The 16,063-nt window shown below is 42.8% G+C and overlaps 1 protein-coding gene across 1 annotated transcript in view; it reads right to left on the bottom strand.

The window, feature by feature from the left end:
* Positions 1-1,733: 1,733 nt before the first annotated feature.
* Positions 1,734-16,063, bottom strand: part of pcdh1a (protocadherin 1a) — a 136,264-nt gene continuing 121,934 nt past the window's right edge. The window contains exon 5 of the mRNA XM_017715176.2: positions 1,734-8,388. Coding sequence (XP_017570665.1) covers positions 8,012-8,388 — 377 coding nt within the window. The 3' untranslated portion in view covers positions 1,734-8,011. The remainder of the gene's footprint in view (positions 8,389-16,063) is intronic.

Here is a 16,063-nt window from a genome sequence, read left to right as displayed (position 1 = left end):
TTTGGCCTTCTGTTCCTCACCTGGCTCCATCTGTCAAAATTGCACCCAATTTACTGCTATTACATCCACTTTCCTACTAGTGGGATCTTATTTGTCTTTGGCTCACGCCATGTTAGTCTTGCATTCATGCAGAATTTGCTCTTTGGCTTGCATCTTTTTGACCTGTTTATGTCTCTTTCTTTTTACAGCTCGTGTTCATCGACTGTTTCCATCTTCCGACAGCATCATTTTCCATGTTAGGTGAATTACTGGGTGGCGTCCCCTCCATAAAGAATGGCGGGGGTATAAAAGGCGGATTGATTTATTGTCTTTCATCTCCACCGTATTATCTTTACAGCTTCGTCTTTATTGCGCCGTCGAGGACTTGGGTCGAACCTGCCCTTGCTTCTTCCCCTAGTTCTTCTTCTAAGATGCTAGAGCTGAAGAGGAGGGTAAATATAAAAGGAGCAGATTCCTTTGGCTCTGTGCTGGTGGGTTAGTCCTTTATCCGAGCGCATTAATATTGATGGACAGTCGGTGTCAGGTTCCTCTCAGGCGCGAGAGCTGCACGCTTGCCTCAAAAACTCAATATTCTCTTCAGCTTCCAGCGGGTCCCTAGGTCTCCGAAGCCCCTTCTCTTCCAGACCCTGATGACGTCTAAGTGAGAAGCTTGCGTAGCCAGGATGGGCAGAAAGACAGGATGAATATGTTTTGCTCCTCAGCCAGATCGATGTGCTTTATTAATGTAAAGGCCTCCGAACGTATTCATACACAATGACTAGGCCGAGCTCAAGTACTTTTTCTTCACTCATTTTATTAAAAACTTTGCTTTTCTCAAGGAGGACTTATTACAAGGAGTATATTCTCAACATGCGGAAACAAGAATGAAACGGAACACGTGGGAATCAAACAAACAGGAGAGGGAAGATTGGACAACCCAGCCTTCACGAGAAACGTAAGAAACCAAAGTAGATCGGATAAAGCCCTCAGGAACAGGAGCCAGTGATGATTACGGTGCAGGCATAGAATGGCCACATTCACACTGACTCAGCCAAAGATCAATCCAACCAAGGCAAGATGTGCACATCTCAATAAACACTTCACAATTTTTAATATGCCATCGGCTTTTTGTCGCAAGATTTAAAAAGCTTCACTTGCATGTACATAAAACTGTACAAAAACAGGGCATCACAAGCATTTTTGTCCTATATAAATATAACCAACGATTAAGGATAACAACTTTTTTTTTCTTTTTTTTCGTTTTTTTAATATATATATTTACTCTCCTGCAAAAGACATACTTTCAAGGCAGCTGTCTTCAGATTTAGGTGAACAGTGACGATGGGGCTGTGCAGTGACGTTCGCTTTTTGTTCTGAGGGAAAAGAAAAAGAAATAAAACAAAAGGTTTCTGGAGACCACCACTAACATCTCGGCAAGAACAGTAAACAATTTCTACCAATTATCTTTGGAATTCATGCTAAACTCGTCGCCTGCTTGACAGCACACATGGGGGTGGGGTCGTGGGGTTGTGGGGTTGCAGGGCGGAGAGGTCTATGTACAAAAACACACCTTCTAGAGATGCTAGCCACGGGAAAAAAAAAGTGGAATAAACAATAAACACCCACACCGTTTTGGAAAATAAACAAAACAGAATATGTTCCTCTCTCACTACAGTCGTAATCACACCCATCAGTCCTCAGCTAGAGACACCAAAACAGCAAGAGAGCACACATCTAAACACCTGTATTTTTTTAAAAAACGACAAAAGTTGATCACATTCTGCCCTCTGAGAACCAGTCGAAGCGAGTGATTCCGAAAAGGCGTTGGATGACTCGTCTCGAGTTCGGGTTACAGTGCGGAGCTCGAAACCAGCTGTGTCGAGACTACGTCGCCGAAAAAGGGAATCAAATCCGGCGATTCAACTTCAAAGCTTTCTTCTTTTTTTTTTCCTTTTTTTTTTTTTGACACAGGCTGGGATTACAGTGTAGTGGGGTCAAACCCTGCTTCGGTAGGTTAAACCTAGTGAGTGGACGGTGCAGTGGTCATCTCTATCCTTAACCGAGTTAAGTCCAGGTCAGTGAACTCGCGCTTAGCCATGGCGGAGATGGGCAGAGTGGAGTGGTGAAGAGAGTAGAGAGCGAGAAGGGCTAATTACACTGGATCATGACTCTCGTTGGAATTTTTTTCCCTTTTTTTCATCACAGTCGCTAAATGGCTTTGAAAACAGCATAATGTGCTTTTTCTCCTCAAGGCGAGTGCAATCGTTCGCCTTATTTAATCACAGTCGTGTCCAGCGATTTCCATATGTTTCGGCTTTAATTATTCTCCGCCAAGGCGCCGGAGGGGGCGCTGGTGAGGTAAAAGCGGGCCGCTGTTTCCTTTAAACGCCCCGCCGCTGAAACCTCTCCCAGCTCTGTGCTTTCTGCGGGCGCTCTAATTAGCAAAATGGCCACTGCAGCTACTCCCAGCTCACCCCGTCGCACGTATACACCCCTCGGGGTGAGGATAGGTGCTGTATAGTGATGGAGATGCTATGGCGATTACTCACTATTACATTTCAGTTTAGCCTACAGCACCTTGAACATGTCACTTCAGTGCCATAATGGCTGGAAACCCACCCACAAAAAAGGATCTCTCTTTGCTCCTGACACATTGTCCGGCAAAGCGTGTGAAGCTAGCCAATCCAGCATGGTCAGGAACCACTTCACTGGAAGGAAATACACCATGGAGAGCTGGACGTTGGGAAGCAATGACCATCAAAAGAACGTAAATGTAGAAATGAGGGAATTTCATCTTTTGGGACCTTAGTCATTCCTGACTTGAAAGTACATGCACAGTCGACATGCTCGCGAGGCCAGACGGGATTATCAATCGAATTCGTCGATTATGATTGTTAAGTACAACCGCTTTAAGGCATTGAGAAAGTGTTCTTTATACCTACGCAGGTTTCAGAACAAGAGGGGGTGGCCGTTATGACCGCGTAAGTAAGAAAAGGCTAGCAAAATTCGGTAACGCTTCGTTCCGGTGATCCACTGTAGATGCTCAACTTAAACTGATGCTCAACTAGATTTATTTTCCCAAAAAAGGAGCTCAATTTGTAAATGATTAAGTTCTGGAACAACGACGGATCCGGAAGGTTCCAGAATGTTCTGGCACAAATTAAACCTTATCCAAACCCTAAGAGACAGGAATTAAGCCCATGGACTACAGTGTAGCCCTGGACTAGACTGGGAAACCAGCCCTAAATTTAACACTCATTCTAACCTTAATGTCAACCCAAAACATAGAAATGATCATAGTTCTAATCCTGAAGTACTGTAGGTATTGAGTACTCAATAAAATAATACTCAAGTAAAAGTAAAAATATCAAGCTGTATTTCTACTTGAGTAAAAAATACAAAAATACATGCTTGTGAATGTACTTTAGTGCTGGTTTCCCAGACAGGGATTAACCCTAATACCTGGAACAATGATGGATCTGGTAGGTTCCAGAAAATATTCTGGTATAATTTAAACTCTGTCTGAAACTTAAAGCTCATGGACTAATCAGACCTAATCCCTTAAATGGCTATGGTCCACTGATGGGCCCAAAGTTTTATTACACACTTCTATAGCCTAAGAGTAGCTCAACAGGCTGGCATTTAGCTCCTGTAGTTACTGATTAATAATCCTATGTAAAAAGCCTGGGATGAACAACTTATTCATCAAAATAACTCAAAGTGCTTCTACATTTGATTTGCAATTCTACTCAAGTAGAATACTTGTATTTTTACTCAAGTAGTATTGTGCCAAGAGTTCAGTGAAAGGATGGTACTTCTTCCACCTCTAACACTAATTATATCAACCAGTCAGAGAACAACAGCGAACTATTTGAGCATTTACAGCTAACCACCGAAATAAAGTGTGACCTAAACACCTCTGTTGGATCTAGCCATGGTCGGTTCTTCGTGAAGATGTCTCTGGCTCCATGAGAGGGGGCTATATCTGCAGACCATCCAGCGATTCCCTCAGAAACACTTAGCGCTCCCTGATGCAACGGGGAGTCGTGCGACAGATCTCTGCGAAAGTAGTTTTTCCGAAAGAAATGCCTTTTCAGCTCAGCCCTGTTCTAAAGGAACAGCAGGCTAGCAGCTCAGCGAGAGAGGCTTAGCCTGCTGCATGGAGTTAAGCCACTGCGCTGTGTGAGGTCCGCCAAGAAGGAAAGGGTTCACAGTGCCAAACACACACCCGACGGCGGGTCGACAGCCGCACACGCTACCATGCCCACACACACGCGCGCGTGTGTGCTGGGCTGGCTATGTGACAGTGTGCTGGTAGCGCCACACAATGTGTGACAGCGAGTTTGTGACAACACACAAGACGTACATTAGTTTTCTGGCCATGTGCACACGCACAGGCCTGCTGTCATGTAGCATCAGCTGCTGTGGTCGTCTATGGCCTAAGACACACACACATACACACACACACACACTGTGTCCCAACTGCACACAGAACAATAATGCTAAAAAACATATATATATAATTTGATCTACTTTGTACTTTTTGGAAATTTTATGTTGAATGGACCAATAGAAATGCTCCAAAATTCAATAACTGAAGCAACAGAAACGCTCCAAAACTGAATAATTGGACCAATAGAAATGCTCAAAAATTCAATAACTGAACCAATAGAAATGCTCCAAAACTGAATAATTGGACCAATAGAAATGCTCAAAAATTCAATAACTGAACCAATAGAAATGCTCCAAAATTGAATAATTGGACCAATAGAAATGCTAAAAAAAATAATAATTAGGGTCAATAGAAATTCTCCAAAATTCAATAATTGGACCAATAGAAATGCTCCAAAATTCAATAATTGGACCAATAGAAATGCTCCAAAATTATATAATTGAACCAATAGAAAAGCCCCAGCACTGAATAACTGAACCAATAGAAACGCCCCAGCACTGAATAACTGAACCAATAGAAACGCCCCAGCACTGAATAACTGAACCAATAGAAACGCTCCAGCACTGAATAACTGAACCAATAGAAACGCTCCAGCACTGAATAATTGAACTAAATAAAATCATTAACTTAAGTTGTAAGTTGAGAAACCTTTTTGCCTTCTACTGTAAAGTTACAGTTTATGAGCTTGTTTTGGACAGTGATGATTTTCAGTGCACTAAGCTTAATGCAAAAATATGAATGCAGTGTAGTCTGCTAATGGGAAATGATGTTGCTAATAGCAACAATGAGCTTGTTATAACAGGCTGCAACCTTGTAGCCTACTTTGAAAAAAAAAAATGCCAAGAATTGTTCATTACGTTTTGGTTTTCTGTAGGTAAAGCAATCATTACATAATCTCCTGACCACAATTACTTTCTACGGCTGTTCACTTACATAATTACATCTGTGTCACAAGGACCAGAAGCATTTAAGCAGAAGCGCTGGGTGAAATAAAGTAAAGCAGAAGGCCAAACTTATTGACTTTTAACTCAAGTTGTCCTAATAAACGCTCGAACTTCTAAATGGTGCGGTAAAACCTTTAGAAGGCAGGGGTGGGTAAAGTTTGTTTATTTGAGCTCCAGCTGTTTCTATCAGCCAGGTCAAAGTGTATTTAAGATTAATGGTCCAGCAACAACGTTAAATGTCCAGATGTGGCAGAATTTTGTTTCCTAACTAAAGATACCAAGCTAGTAATTCAGGGCACTGCCCAATTATTTCTACGGCAATTAGACAGCAGTTAAAATTGCATGAAAGTGACAGGCTTATTTGTAAGACAGCTCAACTTCAGTGTTTTCAGAAATTATAGTGCAATAGTTTGCAGTAGCATCAAACCCCAGACAACAAAATAACCAATTGTGATTGTGTTTGTTGGATTGTTTCAATATATTCAACTTCAGATTCAAATATAAGACTTAGGTACTATACTATCACAGCCAAAACTTGTACTAAAATCTTGTACCTTAAAAATGGTAACTTTATAAGTGAATGAGAAAAAAATCCTGCTACAATATTTACATAACAATGCTGTACACATGAAAGATGTTGCCATGAGTTGGCATGAAAATTACCATTCATTTTTTATGAGATGCCATAATGTTTGATGTTATTACAGACTAGCAGGTTTTCTGGCAAAAATATTTTCAGGATTTTGAAAGGAAGCAAAATCTGAAGCTGGGTAGAAAAGCCTGAACTTTGAAAAAACAACCAAATAAGAGTTGGACGAGGAGGAAAGTATAAGTACTATACCGTCACAGCCGTAGCAAAACCTTGTACCTTAAAAATGGTAACAATGTTGTGAACATGTCATAGGTTGCTATGAGACCACTGCCATCACTTTCATGAGAGATATTGTAATGTGTGATGCTGTGACAGACTATAACAGGTTTTCTGCCAACCAACTGTTTGCAAACTTTGAAAATAAGCAAAAAATAAACACTGAAATAGCACGAAATTTGAAAAAAAGAAGCAAATTATTGCAAAAACAGTCTTTATGCTAGGACAAGTGGAAAATGTTGAACATGTTTCAATATAAAGTTGAATTGTGAAAAAGGGTTATTGAAAAAAAAAAGTTTTTTTGAAAATCAATGAAGCCAAAATTGAGAATAGCTGGCGAATGGCTTTTTTTGAATGTTGATTTCAATGTTTGGTTTGAAAAATTGGTTTTCCCAGATGCAAGGTGGACGTCGGGTGGTAGAGAAATTTCGGCCCTCATTATGTGAGCCATTGCTCATCCTGCCCGGCGTCTCTGAGCTGCATGTAGTCATAAAAAAGTGGCAGATAACTCTAAAGATATTTCGCCTTAAAGCTGGGTTGCTTGTTTCAATGGAGCCCCCAATCCTGGCAGCTTACAGCGCCTAAAGTTCCTTTGCAAAATTTGTATTTTTTACTGATGAAATCTCATAAACGTCCATAATATTTGTAAAGCGGCTGAATGGAAGCCCAGCTAGACGCAGAAGTAATGGTAATGGTAATATGCTGTAGAACTGGACATAATCTGTCATGACATGTTCTTCCATGGTTATGTAGCAAGGTTCAAGTTACCAAATGTTCTTAATGCTGATTTCTGTTTATGTAAGAGATGTTATTCCAAGTAACACTGAGCCACTTCTTTTGGTCCATTCATTATGAAACGTATACAATATAAAGGGCAGCTGGCGTTTTCCAATAAACAAGAAAAAGGAAGTCACAAGGCTTTGAAACATGAGCGACGGAACACTCACAAACCGGAGCAAGTGCTCGGTACGCAACTGGGACACAGCTAGTTTCTCAACACCACATGCCAGCAGGTCTCAGGCCACACAGCTGCATGTAAAGTTCAGAGACGCGACGACGTTTGAGGGTGTGTGAGTTCATCAGGAGGTTTTCCCACCCTCCCTCATCCCTCCCTCCATCTTCTGAAGCTCAGAGAACCTCCGACGGTGGCAGCAGCACCACCGACATATCTTCCTCAGGCTGGTTCATTCATTATGAAGTTTTTTTTTTTTTTTCCTTTTTTTTTTGATCTCAGATCGAGCCTGGTAGTTGGGTTTATATATACACACCATACAAATGTATTTACAACGCTGTACATGTACTAAGATCGCTCCGTCTGGAGGAGGAGATCCGATACACACAAGTAGCGGAGACTCTAGTAGAAGCTTCCGGCTTATGGCACTACAGCACAGGTCACACTGTTTAAAAGATCCAGTAAACATTCCACAGGCTAACGAAGCTAAAGCCAGTCACGTCGAAGCTGTTTTTTTTTTTTGTTTGTTTTGTTTTTTTTCATGGTTCGTGGTAGGATGTAGAACGAATGCATTTCAAGGAACCGAAAAGCAGATCAAAGTAATAAATAGATGAATTCATGAGTGCATAAATAAATAGAAATATAAATAAATGTACAAATCTATCACACTTTTGTTGTTCACTTATAGCCTGGATTCGCTATTCAAGTGGCGTTACGTCTGGTCAACGTGGTTCCGATGCCTCTTCGTGGACGCCTTCGTCTCGTCTCTGCGCCTTCTTTCAGCTGTGTGTCAGTCGGTAGGGCCGTGGATAAGCTCACAGGTAAATTTCCCTTTTGGAGGCGTGGTTGGAGGTGGGGCTGGTGGGCGGGAACTCGGAGGTGACGCTCAGAGGCACCTCCTCAAGTGGGGCGTGGTCACTGGGGACGTGGTCACTGCTGGAGTAGGCACTGCGGGAGGGGGGAAGGCGGGGCCGGGGCTCGTCCACGCCCAGCCGGGGGGCGTTCCCGTTGGCCAGCCGGCCCAGGCTCCCTCTCTCCTGATAAGGCACGAAGGTGGAGAGCTTGGGAGGGTTGCGGCTCTTCCGGACGGGCGATGGCTGCCCCGGCATCCAGCAGGCGTCTGAATGGCCCAGCTCGCTGCACTCCTGACTGCAGTTCCCCGTCATGGCGACATCGGGTAGGGAGCGGATATCTGGGAGAAAAAGAAAAAAGAGGCAGTGTTAGGCTTCCAGTCGAGGTATTTTAGACGAGAAAAATGTTTCAGCGCTTTGAAATGTTTGATGATACAAGGGAGGCACAAACTAACTGTGAAAAGGACCATGGATATTTTAAACAAGGTCCAGGGTCACCTTCTTGTACTGTCATTGGGTCATCTCTAGGCAATCAAAGAGACGATTATCAGTGATATCTTACAAATATAACTCTTTCTGTTTGAACAACAAAATCATTGATGTGAAATCACTGGATTAGCTTTCCTACATGAAGCACGAAGGCTCTGATCACAGTTCTTTAAGAAATGATTCAGCACGTCATGAAATCTTGAAATTCACACAATTTGATCCAATTGGTTTCAGTATTATTTAAAAAAAAACACGAAATATTTCAAAACATTTTAAAAATTGTGCACTTAGGGGCTCTCGACTGGTGGTCCGATCATCAGGAGATCACAAGTTCGGTCCCTGGTGATGCTACAGCTAACTGTGGCCAGAAGTCCACGACAATAGGCCTCATTCTGTCTGGGTGGGTGGGTAGGATGCACCACCCCCCTGCCCCCTCCACATCACTCAGCAGGATGCTAGCCAGTGCAGGTGTCTGTTAGCTGATGTAACATTGTGTTAGCAGCAGTTCTAAAAGATGCAGCAGAGCTTCACGGGTCTCGCGTTAGCCTGTGCTAACCTTTGCCCTCCTGGTGCTATGATAGCATTGTGTGACTGATGGAGTCCAAACCAGTGGGTGGAAATAGATACTATTCAATTGGGGAGGAAATTGAGAAAAAACATGCAAATATGCCCAATAAAACAACACAACGGCTCCTGCTGGTGGGGATTTACTCTTGGAAGAATGCATACAAAGAGCTAACTACTCCCTCTTGTGGAGAGTCTTCACCCTGCTAAGCGTGAGTGATTTTTTTAGTCATAAAAAAATGACTCATTATTATTGGCAGTTATTTATACAGTGTTTATGTAGCTAGAAACAAAACAGCCTTAAGTAGCCAAAGTAGTTAACCCCGTAAGGCCCACTGTTGCAAAATTACAACATCACTTTTAGCTGTACCAAAAAAAAAACCTGCAAATGATTTTTTTCTTGTAAGACCATATTTACATAATCATTAGGTCTTAAGAAATTCATTATCTCTACAGGATGCAGAAAAGCTAGTTCATGCATTTATCACTTCAAGGCTAGATTATTGTAATGCCCTGCTGTCTGGATGTCCCAGCAAAAGCCTTAACAAGCTTCAGCTAGTCCAGAACGCTGCAGCCAGAGTCCTCACAAGGACTAGGAAGTTTGACTATATTAGTCCAGTTTTATCAGCCCTGCACTGGTTACCAGTTAAATTTCGCATTGATTATAAAATTCTATTACTGACTTATAAAGCTCTAAACGGACTCGCCCCTCAGTACCTGAGTGAGCTCCTCTCCCACTATGAACCATCACGCCTACTTAGATCACAAGGTGCTGGCTTACTACTGGTACCTAGAATAAATAAAGCTACATCAGGGGGGAGAGCTTTCTCATACAAAGCCCCCCAGCTCTGGAATAATCTTCCTGCCAATGTTCGGGAATTAGACACAGCCCCAATCTTTAAGTCTAGGCTAAAAACTTATTTGTACAGTCAAGCATTTGGTGACTAGTCTTCCCTGTCAGGTCTAGACCTGCTGGAGTCTACACTGCTCTGTTTTACTGTAATCTGTGGTCAGCCACTCTTTACAGTACTAACTGTTTTTTTTCTTCTCCTTTCTCTGCCGAGCTGATCAGCTGCCCATCCTGTGCGCCTGATGCTGTTGCCTCTACTGCCTTGATTGGTGCCGCTGCTCACCAGCCTTCTGGACCGGTTTGACCACCACTGAGCTTCTTGCTGTACAGCGCTGTGCAGTCCTCACCCTCAGATCTTCTCTTTCTTTTCCCACTTTACTATAATACTTCATACTAATAATGTTTGCTGTCTGGTGTCGACCAGAGGAGGATGGGTTCCCCTTCTGAGTCTTGGTTCCTCTCAAGGTTTCTTCCTCTTTTAGGGAGTTTTTCCTTGCCACCGTCGCCGCTGGCGACGCTCATGGGGGCTCGGACCCGGATTTTCTTTCTTCTTTTCTCTTCTCTCTGTAATACTGATTGTTCTGTAAAGCTGCTTTGTGACAACACCTGTTGTAAAAAGCGCTATATAAATAAATTTTGCTTGCTTGCTTATTGTTTAGCCTTGCAATGCCATTGGATGGTAAATGTGTAAATAGGTCTGACCATTGGGCCAAGAAGTCATAAAACTTGCGAACTTTCATGGGTGCACGTCTCCCTCTTTCACTGAAGTAAGTAAAATCCCTGAATTATTTATTTTTGTGATTATTAGAATGTCTAGAACATGTAATTACTAAATTATTGTTATCCATGCACCAACTTAGATTTTTTTTTATATCTTTGATGTAGTTTTACAACGTTGGCTAAGGATGGTAGTCAAATATGCACCTTGCACAGTACATGGGGACATAGCACGTCTCAAATGTTCACATATTGTGAAATACTTATTTATTACTACTATCACTATTGGGGCAGTCGTGGGCTGGAGGTTAGGGAACCGGCCCTGTGACCGGAAGGTTGCTGGTTCGATCCCCAGCGCCGACAGTCCATGACTGAGGTGTCCTTGAGCAAGACACCTAACCCCCAACTGCTCCCCGGGTGCTGTGGATAGGGCTGCCCACCGCTCCGGACAAGTGTGCTCACTGCCCCCTAGTGTGTATGTGGTGTTTCACTTCACGGATGGGTTAAATTTCCCTGTTTGTGGGATTAAAAATGTATCACTTAATTAATATAATATAAGAAATATAATGTGTTTAATTAATTACAATTTCTATTTTTTTAATGTTTAGAACAGATTTGAGTAACTCTGAGTAAAAAAATTATTTATTGTTTTGGTATTTCAAGCCCTGCCAGTAGTAGTGTTTGAAACTTTGGCTGTATTTTATCTGTAAAAACACAAATACGGCTGTTTTTCTGGGCTTTGTTTGCTCAACACTTTACCCATTCATTTGCTTGTCACTTGTCAGATATTTTACTAGATTGCAAGCTCTTAATTGTAGACGTTGAAATGTTGATAAACATCCGAAACTCAATGTCTTCAACAATATGGATAAAATAACACACTTGCTCACAACCTCATAACGTAACACTAAAACCAGCTAAACGTGAACTCAAGCAGCACCTGTTTGCATGTTGTCCAAAATAGCATCACACATACTGACTTAGTGTTTAAAGATTTATTAGCGACAATTCTGTCAATGATAAAACTACAGAACCCTAAAAATGGCCAATCAATGTAAAGCTTTGGCCCTAAAAAGCACAAGGAAAATGTTCCAGGCTTCAGCGAAGCCAGAAAGAACAGGGTGACAAACTGGCACTGATTTTGTCCTCCTTTGCTGCGGCTCTGCAGGGTGAGTCAGGCAGAGACTGCGGCTCACCTACACCCAGACATGGACAATTAGCGGCCGATGCACAAAGAGCTTGCAGCGGTTGCTATGCGCAGTGCCGCGGTTGCTATGCGAGGAGCAGCGGTTGCTATGCACGGTGCTGTTGTTGTTATGTGCCGTGTGGTGGGATTTTTCCGCCACTCTGAGCTTTATTGCGGTCCACTCGGAGCCAGCGTGGCGCCAGCTCCCGTGATTGTGCTTGAAATGTCTGCTATTGTGCTCCAACCAGAGGCTGATAGCTGTTGATGGGGGGCTCGGGTGGTTGCTATGAGCTGTGAACAAGTGTGAGGTGCAAAGGTGTAAAGCCCCTGGAGTATTGGGGGTGTGTGGGGGGGTGGAGGTGACATGGAACACATGCAGAAGTGTTTACTGTACAGGAGGCCAATTTTCACAACAGTCTTAAAAAAATAAAGTTATTTTTTTTTGTAAATAAGAATTTTATTAAATATCATATTATATTCTTGCCACATCGCCCACAGGGCACAGCTTTCTCCCTATTGTCTGGACATCACCAGCCCAAATTCTGACTATGATACGAGCCTAAATGGACATGGAGATGGACATGGACTTGGATGTGGCCAGACAAATAAACTCAGTAGTGCCCCATTTAAAAAATACTGTCAAAATACCACAAATATGATTATTTTTATTAGACTATTTACATATAGTGCTGGTGTAAATCCAATAAACAGGACCCCTTATGCTCTCTGTGTGAGGAACCGTGCAGTTCGTCAGGTGGTCAGTTGGTCAGGGCTCTCTAAATACTGACGACATGCTTGGAAAAGCATATTGTGATGTAATTAATCAGGTTACAATAAAATATCATATCGACCACGGATGTCACCTTTTAATGGATTTTTAATTCAGTGTTCTGCACTCTAAAAGGGTTCCTTAGTAAAGATCAGAGAACCCTTGGCATGATTAAAAGGTTCTTTGTTCTATGAGCGGGTTCTTCAGAGTAATGTAGGACGTGTTGTAAATGATTCTATACAGCACCTAATAAGGGTTTTAGTGTTGTTATATTGTTAAGCTTGTAACAATAGAAGAACGCTTTGAGGTGCTAAATAGAACCCTTTTCAAATGAAACACTACTAAAATGATGGTGCTTCCGGTTCTTTAGTAAAGAAAATAGCTCTGTATAGAAGAATATGCAATTAAAGAACCCTTTGCATGACTATAGTATCTTTTAAAAATAGTTTCTATATAGCACCCAAGCACGTTCTTCTATTTTGGTGTCAAGCTTAGAACAACAGAAGAACCCTTTTGGGTGCACAAGACACGTTCTCCCACCGTCCCATGACAGATTTGTGAAACGTTCCACTGTTTGGTGAGTGTCGTCTTCTGACCATAAAGGATAGTTTAAAACAGAGAGTAAACACCCAGGAGCAAAAATCAGAACGACGATTGATCAGAAATGATGATTTGACATTTATTGGCGATATGTATCGATATCGAACGATATGAATTTTGTTTATCGTGTGGCTCAGGAGGCTGAGCTGGAGGTGGCGGAGATGAAGATGCTGAGATTTTCGTTGGGAGTGACAAGGCTGGACAAGATTAGAAATGAGCAGATCAGAGGGACGGTGAAGGTGGAGCAGTTTGGAGATAAAGCCAGAGAGGCCAGGTTGAGATGGTTTGGACATGTGTTGAGGAGGAATAGTGGATATATTGGGCAAAGAATGTTGGAGATGGAGCTGCCGGGTAGAAGGAGAAGAGGTAGACCTCAGAGAAGGTTTATGGATGTAGTGAAGGTGGACATGGAGATGGATGGTGTGAAAGTAGAGGAGGCAGTGGATACGGCAAGATGGAGGCAGATGATCCCTGAAGGGAGCAGCCGAAAGAAGAAGAAGAAGTGATCCCATTTTCGGCCATATCGCCCAGCTCTACGTCCACCCCTTGTGCATTATGTTGTTTTTTTTTCTATTTGCTTCTGAGTAAATATTACTGTACTTCACCTAATCCAGCCCTCACTGTGGGATGTTTAATAAAAAACAGACTTTTTTGTGCCATTTCTCTTTATGAAAAGCAGCCAAATCTCCTCCCAGCCACAAACTGTTCACGTGCTCATCATCCTGGAGACTTTGATCTGCACAAAGACCTAAATACACATGCACACATACTCACACACAGACATTAGGATACTATATGTGGCTCTAAATGGGGTCTAGCACTGGTCCTAAAGGCAAATTCGATGTTACGGCTTATTGACTGGCACGTCTGAAATTAGTGTGCCCCTGATTGCTATCCTTTTTCCATCCCACTGTTTCTAATTAATTAAATAGGGCCAAGAACCAGTGACCTCATTCCAACAACCAGTGGCACGAATGGATATACTGTATCTACTCCACTCTGAGGGGGGTAGTGCGAGGCTAGTATCTGTATCTCTATCTGTATTGTGATTTATACTGGAAGTGGGTGTGGACCAGACTAGAAGTGCTTTTTAAAACTTTGTCTGGATGAAACCAAAACTAAATAATCTTCATGTGTCTATGAGCATCTCCTATTATCATATATTCAAAAAGGAATTCCAAACATGTTTTACAGTCACTGGTGTTGTATGAATACGGTGTAACCAGTGGTGAGCAGTAACTAAGTAAATGTAATTAGAAGAACGAAAGAAGCGCAAAGCCAGAGCACCAATCAGGGCCCAGCGGTCACTTTGTTTAGATCTGGTGAATTCATAACTATTACATGTAGGAGCTTTCGGTGATGGGGCTTTCAGAGGTGGACGTCTGGTTCCCATCACCACCACTGTGACCAACTCTGACTCTCGACAATGGAGCATTTCACACCAAGCCACTCTGAACGACTCTGTTTACATCTCAACCATTTAATTACAGAGATTTTCAACAATTGGTGGAACATCAGATGTAAACAGGGCCATGCTTGTATCTCATTTATATCCAATGCATGCAGAAAATATTATCGTCCGTATTCGGATTTGAGCGTAGTCCACACTAGACGCTGTTTTTTTAGATTATCCGTGAGTTTAAACTGATACACAATGAATATTCTATTAAAATATAACAAAGAAAGAAACAAACCACGCGCCGCCTTCCAGTGTCTGTGTTTGTACTCATGCGAAACGCATTATCTGTTTATTCCGAACGAGACATTCATATTCGGGTACACCCCTTCTCCCCTCCTCAAACACTCCGAGCTCACTTGTAAACAAACGCACCGCCCGAGCACATAAAACAGCGGATGGTCCCGAAGCATGCCACGCTCCTCCGCCACACGTGTCCTCACGCGGAGCGCGTGTGTGCGTTGAGAGTTTTCCAGAGAGGGAAAATTAAAGTGAGGGAGTAGAGTGGAGTCTTATACACGGCCAAGCCCCACAGATGGCGGCCCTGAGGCGGCTAGAGGTGTGTGTGTGTGGGGGGGGGTGCTTGGGGGGGTGAAAGCCCAGGAGACCCACCTCTACTGGCCTTGAACATCCATGAAGCTTTAATGGATTCATTAAAAAACTAAGGAACGACAAAAAAAATAAATAAATAAACAAACCAGCCCATCGACCTTCCCGCCAACAGAGTAAACATTCACCTCCATCCAGGCCGGAGGAGGCCAGCGGGAAATAGGCAGGTGGACACGGTGAATACATCAAAGAAGGGCCAGCAAAGGAGGGTAAAAGGAAGATGGTTCACACATTGATGGTGGATTTGGAGTCACAGTAAATCACCACACGACCTGTTTTAGTTTCCATCCACGTATTCTTAGGCCCAACCCCATTTCTTGTTTTTACCCCTACCCCTCGCTTTCGAGTGTCACCCTAGTAGGGGTGGTGGTCTTCCCTACCAAATGGGACAACCCTTGAATAAAAAGAACTTCAGTTCATTAACCAGCGCTGCTCTGTGGGCGATCCTGCCCGTCTGCAGGGACAGCAGAGGAGGGTGAAGTTCAGCTCCTCACTGCTGGGCTTTAGTTACATTTAGGGCATCATATGCCTTCAAAGAGGGGGGCAATTATTTATTATCACCCACCACTAATTCTTCAGTGATATGAAGCTGAAGTCAGATAATCGCCAGATTCTTGTTTGAATTTTCCCGTTCCACCTGAAATGGTGCAGCAGGTACGTTCTGGTGCTTCAGGTGTCAGAACTGCTGGACTATTTAAGGTGGAATGGGAAAGTTAGCTAGCCAGCAACTGAGACATTAGCATGCTACTAGCAATTCTGTATGCTTGTTATGAATA

The sequence above is a fragment of the Pygocentrus nattereri genome, chromosome 18 (genome assembly GCF_015220715.1).
Source record: "Pygocentrus nattereri isolate fPygNat1 chromosome 18, fPygNat1.pri, whole genome shotgun sequence".
In the NCBI taxonomy this organism is placed as follows: Eukaryota; Metazoa; Chordata; class Actinopteri; order Characiformes; family Serrasalmidae; genus Pygocentrus; species Pygocentrus nattereri.
Note: the sequence above shows the minus strand (reverse complement) of the source record. Positions and strands in the feature narration are given on the sequence as shown.